The 7,123-nt window shown below is 41.7% G+C and overlaps 1 protein-coding gene across 2 annotated transcripts in view; it reads right to left on the bottom strand.

The window, feature by feature from the left end:
- Positions 1-1,068: 1,068 nt before the first annotated feature.
- Positions 1,069-7,123, bottom strand: part of CRTC3 (CREB regulated transcription coactivator 3) — a 193,276-nt gene continuing 187,221 nt past the window's right edge. For both annotated transcript variants that reach the window (XM_068275320.1, XM_068275322.1), the window contains one exon: positions 1,069-3,600. In XM_068275320.1, the coding sequence (XP_068131421.1) occupies positions 3,392-3,600 (209 nt within the window). In that variant the 3' untranslated portion in view covers positions 1,069-3,391. The remainder of the gene's footprint in view (positions 3,601-7,123) is intronic.

Here is a 7,123-nt window from a genome sequence, read left to right as displayed (position 1 = left end):
ACCATGGACTTATTTTTTTTCTATGCAGACTAAAATAAAAACTTTTTACACCAGTAAGGTTGCCAGTCAGAACAGTAGATGGAACTCCAAACAAAATTTCACATTTTTGAATTTAAGATTTCGTAGTTTCCTAATAAAAAAAAAGAAAATTACATTTCCAGACTACGTTACTGCATTTACCAAATCTTTCAAAAGCAATTGTCAGTGTTCTGGTATGTTCACTGTTCCATTTGAAATTAGATTTTGAGATTGGAACACAATAAGCCATTAAGTCTACAGTTGGACTTGGCCAGCACAAAGCATATCAATTCTGAATGAGCCAGTTATTGTCGTAACTGTAACATTACTAGACAGAGCCCACGTTCTCGCAAAACCAGTTTCTGTTACCAATCTAATGGATGCTTACCTGGGCATTCTCAAATAGGAGCATTATAAATAAATTAAAAATTATTTATACACTGTACTGCACACTAAACAGAGCCAGTTATGATAAATGATGAAGCAGAACAATAAGCATGTTGTGTTGCAAGTAGTATTAGTCATGGGAGCTGCAGCACAGTTTAGAGTAGTTTTTAAGCACTGGCTATAGACCACTTTATCCTCCCAAATGAATGCAGAATGACAGACCTGTAATCCCCCATAGGCAAAATGTCCCAGGTTTTCAAATTATGTTTTGAAGCAAAACGCCAGAAAATGATCTTATTTACATCTTACAGTGTAGAAAAGGATTAGAGAGCTTCTTACTACTACTGCATGTACCCATCTGGGAGCATTTCATTCTCTTTTCTGTCATGACTGGATGTGAGAAAACAAATCCCACAGAGGCAACAAAGAAACCATTTCTCAAAGAGTGGGGAGCAGCTGGAACCTCTGCTGCTTTCATAGATTTCCTTTATTCCTTGTCCCCATGTTAACCTAAGTTCATAATCAGGTTGTGGGGGGTCCCAAAGGCAGGAAGCGAAGAGCAACCTCTTTAATAGGGACACAGACCATATTAAAAACCATAAGAGGTCCTAAGACATCTGTATTCTACTGGGAATTAACGTCCCCATCGCCCCCCCCCCACCCCCCCCCCCCATGAAGCTCAACTCACTGCTGAGTCATCATTACCTCACCAAGGCAATTTCCAACTTCTCAGTCAGTCACTCTTCTCTGTGATTTAACACGGTCAATTTTCTGTGACGCAGTACGAAAAGAAAAATTCAGTCAGGGATGAAACCAGTAGGTATTCACTCAAATTTTAGAAATGGTTTATGGCTAACTTGGATAAACTTGGTTAACGGGAACCTATCAAGACAGGGTAAACAGAAATAATTTCTTTACTCAGCATTAAAGTGAATCTGAGTTGAGAGTAACATGGAGGCTGCCATATTTATATCCTTTTAAGAAATACCAGTTGCCTGGCAGTCCTGCTGATCCACAGCCACTAATACTTTCAGCCATAGACCCCGAACAAGCATGCCTCAGATCAGGTGTTACTGACATTATTGTCAGATCTGACAAGACTACATGGATGCTTGTTTCTGATGTTATTCAGACACTACTGCAGCCAAATAGATCAGCAGGACAGCCAGGCAACTGGTATTGTTTAAAGGAAACAAACATGGCAGCCTCAAGTCACTTTGCACAATGTTACACTAGTGTGTTTCATCCATGAATTAGCACTGCTTGCACACCCTGACCAGGGGCAGCCTACAATGTTGAATAGAAGCCTTGGCTGGGTCAGTCAAACAGGTTTCATTTAAAGAAGGCTTGCATCAAAATACATTTTAAGTACGGGGAAAAAAAACAACTATGTAAAGTGTGCACAATATACAAGAAAATACCCAATACAAACACTGGGTTGTAGTACAACACATTACCACTAAAATGATCTTTGAGCCAAAAATCTAAAGATGCAACTACAATGCATACAAGAACTATTCAGACTGTCAAAGTATGTGTAATCCCATTCAGACAGTCTAGTAAAATGTATACATCACTGCCACACTGTAAAGCTAAGCCAAGAGAAAGGCACTGAAGGCAGCTTTGCAGCTATCTGCTCCGTGGACTTAGGATGACCTCTACTACACTGATGAGGTTCTCCTTGTGCTCTCCTCCTTTATGCTGTGCAGTTATACAACACTACCACCAGCATTGGAAGCATGCTTGGATGGTACCACCAATGCAGTGCACTGAGCTATGACTGGTTCAAATACATAAGCTACTATTCTCATTCTAATGTCTGGTGTGTAAGGAAATAGGACTAATGATGCATTTCTAAACATTACAGTAGTGGAATTTAAAATACAATTCATGTTTTCTGAATAAATGCATAACTGGACTAAAGGGAGTTCTTATAGATTTACTCACTATGAGGAAAAGCCTTTGGACATGTGGAAAGACCTGATTGTTACAGACCGCACAGTCTGTACATTCTGACATTTCCATAAAGAGTTCAGCTCATCAGCTATATGATGCAAAACTCAAATATAGTGCAAACTAAGGGTTACATATTTGATTGTACAGGAAACAAGTGTTAAAACTGTAATATAAACATGAGTGCCCATCGCCTACCTACTGCGGAAGAAGCCACCTGGTTTGCCAAACCAATATTTTGCACTCTCTAGGAACTCATGTTGCTTATGCCAAATAACGTGACTATGTCCAGAGCTCCGCTGGGCCGTTTCATAAATATTGACGGGTAAAAGGACAGGTACACCTGAAGTCAAGAGAAAGTGACTAGCACTAAGGCACTACTGCATTATACCTCATTGACTCATAGTTACTTTCTTATAATATAGTATTAAATCTTATTTAAAATTGGCAGAAGTTCATATACAAATTTAGACCTGATGAGAAGAGAAAGTTTCCATCAGCAAAAGTTGAGGTCAGTGGTTTTAGACTGTATAACATGGCATTCCTTAGAAAGTCAATGTTTCTGCCGTTGGGTGTCTAAAGTTTTTTCCTTTCAGTATAAAAATATGAATTTGTAAATCCATTGCCTTCGCCTAGTCTCTATAAATTGTTTCTTGAGGGCTGAAAGACAAGCTGGGTAGAAAAAGATAAGGCAATAGCACATGACCATTAATAATGCAGATATGCAGTTCCTTTAACCAAGTTTTTTCACAGAGTCGTGTGTGCTTATCTACAGGGTATCAATTACCGACTTGGTTCAAAGCACAGTTTCTTCAGATTTCCTTTCAAACCTGCTTCAGAAAAATTAGTACAGCTACTTAACCCAACATTCAAATGTCAAAAGATCCATTAAGTGATTACAATGGCTCGGTGTCCAAAGAAGAGAGAAGGAGCCAAGAAGAAAACAATTTGTTCTTAGTTGCTTCCAGAACAGGTTTCTTCTGTTTGTCTACGAAATGAATGAAGCAGCCAGCACCCCAACTGGCAATGTGGATCACAGCTTGTCGGAACGGAAACTGTCCTCTATTGTGGGGTCAGGCAAGACCATGTCAGGGTCACTTAACATGCTCAAGCCATCCAAGCTCAGAGGTCCAAGTTTCAGCTCATCATCCAACTGAAATGTATTATCTGTGTCAAAGCCCAGCTCAGAAACTCCAGCTACTGCATTGCCGATGTCCTTTGATAAACTGTTGCTGGTGTCATCTGAAAGACATAATCAAGATAAACGCCTTCAAGATTGGCTTTACAGGTAAATGTTAAGTCGATTTTGAGCAATTTCTCAACCAATGGCCTAATTGTATCAATCAATGCAAGACTACATGCAGCATCAGTTCAACAGATTTTTTGAGTTTGCAAGGTGTTTTGACAGTCCCAACTTCACGATCAGTATTACAATCATGGAGACATTAATAATCTTTTAGAGCCTAGGCACACTGTTCCTATGTTCTGAAAAAATGCATGGCACATACCTCCATTGCAACACTGACCCTATTTAACTAGACTGAATGGGATGGTACTGTGTTGTGCATAAAAATGAATACAGCAAAGCAGCACACCACATTAGTGTGCCCCCTCAGTCAGCACCTTCTATGTACTGTCTGATGTTGCTTCGTCACACACTGATATACATTGCTTAAATCTATTCAGCAACACCAGTGTGTGTCCTGGCCCTAATAAGCTAATCACCTACGCAACAAGGTTCTTAGCAACTTCCCACACATCACATAGTAGATCGAAGATGAGAAGATGAAGTTAGATCCATCAGTAGTCACTGCCTTGGAATTATCAGTTACCATGGGAGTTTAATCAGATAAATTACTTGCAAAGAAAGTATTTTTGGCATATTCTGTACAGTTAACCTTTCATGACAAATTCTGTATTCATGTCTGACAATCTTTTGAAACTGGAGTCAACAAGCTTTGGACAGTGCTTCTGGGGTGGACTACCACCACTACCTGCTCATGCATTAATGCCATTTGGTAAGGCTGCAGTGGGGTAAATGCATGGCAGAAGTGAAATCATGGAATATATTGGCCAGGATTTCTGAAATGCCACTTTTTGACTATTCAGAGTATGAGGATGACAGTTCTAGGGATCCCTCTAGGATTCCTCAGAGCACAGCTGCAAAGAGTCTGCTCCTCATTTAATTCCATAATACCATCGCTGCTATACAGCATCCTCTCCCAGCTACACCTACTTGAATCCATCTGCAACTGGATAAGCAATTTCTTTACGGACAGGAGACAGCAGGTTGGACTTGGGAAACACACATTAAGCTCTCTGACAATCAGTACTGGTGCACCCCAGGGATGTGAGCTTTCTCCACTGCTCTATTCCCCAATGACTGCACCTCCACAGACCCATCTGTCAGGGTTCTGACGTTTGCAGATGATACAACAGTAGTTGATCTCATACAAAATGAGGACGAGTCTGCATACAGGCATGCAGTGGGACAGCTTACCACCTGGTTCAGCAGCAACAACTTGGAACTCAATGCTCTCAAAACCATGGAGAGGATAATAGACTTTAGGAGATTTCCCCCCCGCACCTCCCCCTAACCATAAATGGATTTACAATAACCCGGGTAGAGTCATTCAAGTTTCTTGGGTCCAGAATCTCCAACAACCAACCTAAAATGGGACAACAATACTGTCACTATCAAGAAAGCGCAGCAGAGGATGTACCACCTATGGCAGCTGAAAAAGTTTGGGCTATCTCAAAAAATAATGGTGCAGTTCTACACTGCGATCATTGAATCAATCATGGCATCTATGACTGTATGGTTCACCTCCTGCTCAGTTCAAGAAAAAGTGAGACTACAGTGCATCATCCGAACAGCGGAAAGGATAATTGGCTGTAGCTTACCTTCCCTGCCGGACATTTATGCTAGCATATGCAGAAAGAGAGCGACCAAGATTGCCTCTGACCCCTCTCACCCCATCTTCCAGCACTTGCCATCAAGGATTCCAGTCAATCGCCACTAAAACTTCTAGACAACAGCTTTTTTTCCCCACAGGCGGTAGCCATGCTTAATGCAGATCCACGCTAGATCTCCTAGGTCTTGAAATCCTTCAGCACAGAATTGTAAATGAACACTTCTCACCCTGTTCAATGCCACTATAACTTACATACTGTATTTGACTTGTAATATACAGTATATACTGTCTGTCCTTGTATTATTTTGTTTCTGTCTGTTAAAGGGACTCCGAGGAGTGCCCAAATTTAAAAGAATACACTTACTTGGGGCTTCTTCCAGCTCAAGGTAGGCAGTGAGGTCCCGTGGCGTCCTCCTGGCTCGTCTCCTTCAGCCTCCGCCGGCCGCCAGTTATCGGCGTCACCCAGGCCTGGTGTCGGCTGGCTCTTTCTGCTTAATGACGCAATCGTCAGCACGCCGGCCGGTGTGACAGGTCTGCGCATGCGCGGGTTTTCTGCGCATGCGCAGACCTGTCATGCCGGCTGGCGTGATGATGCGAAGCAGCCAGCGTGATGACGCATTGCGTCATTAATCAGTAAGAGACGTCTGACACCAGGTCCGGGTGATGCCGATAACTGGCGGCCGGCGGAGGCTGAAGGAGACGAGCCAGGAGGACGCCACGAGACCTCGCCGCCTACCCTGAGCTGGAAGAAGCCCCAGGTAAGTGTATGCTTTTAAATTTGGCCACTCCTCGGAGTCCCTTTAAGCAACTGCCTAGTCCAATTCCTTGCAAACATACTTGGCCAAATAAATGTATTCTGATTCTGATGTATATCCCTCAGTGGACCCCGATGCTCAGAGTACTAGAATTTGAAGAAAACAAACCGAGCTCAATACCTGAAGAAAGGTCCACACATCCAAATGCTGTAATTTGTTTTAATCAGTAACAACTACACGGAACAGTAAGGCTAGTATTTAGATCTGTTGTCCTTATTTGTACATGTGGACATTGCTAGATACATGGATATAGAAGCCTTTGGATGTGTAGAACTTTCTTCTTAAATGTCTGTGCAATCCTGGGTTCCTGCACTCAAGAAGGTAAGAGGGTACCATTCCTGGAAGGTTCTCTTATCTCTACCTGCAATTTACACAAACTTTAGCCTTTCAGTGATCCTTGATGCTCTGTCCATTAATTAGGTTCAAATGATCATGCATCTGCTACCCTTTTTGCATGGACAACCTTGCTCTATGTTATATAACCTTTTGCTACCTCTGTCATCCCTTGTTTACATTGTTTGTATTCCTATTTATTCTTTAGCCCTGCATAATATGTTGGCGCTTTATAAATACAATAAATAATAATAGGTTGTGGCAGCATGGTGGATAAGTGGTTAGCACTCTCTGCAGCTGCAGGGTCCTTGGTTTGAATATGGGCTAGGATACTAAGTGGAGTTTGTATGGTTTCATTGTTTGTGTGGGTTTCCTCTGTGCACTACAGAGGAAGATCTGCACGACAGATCTGTTACTTTACTTTTCCCAAAAGTGGTCTTAGACTAGGATGGGCTTGAGACTATTAAAAAGGGTTTAGACTGTGAGCTATGTCAGGCACCAATCCCTTCACCTTATTTGGTGAAACAGTCTCTTCATGTGTGAACAGATATATGTTAGATGTCTCCATCCAGAGAAGAACAGGTGTTGCAAAAGTGAAAACTGGTTTAAAATTCAGTATACAAAAGCAACTGTGAAGGTGTTTTATGCCACAAAACTGTTTAAGATCTACACATACGGCAAGGCTGGTTGATATTAAAGCAT

The sequence above is a fragment of the Hyperolius riggenbachi genome, chromosome 3 (assembly GCF_040937935.1).
Source record: "Hyperolius riggenbachi isolate aHypRig1 chromosome 3, aHypRig1.pri, whole genome shotgun sequence".
Classification (NCBI taxonomy): Eukaryota; Metazoa; Chordata; class Amphibia; order Anura; family Hyperoliidae; genus Hyperolius; species Hyperolius riggenbachi.
Note: the sequence above shows the minus strand (reverse complement) of the source record. Positions and strands in the feature narration are given on the sequence as shown.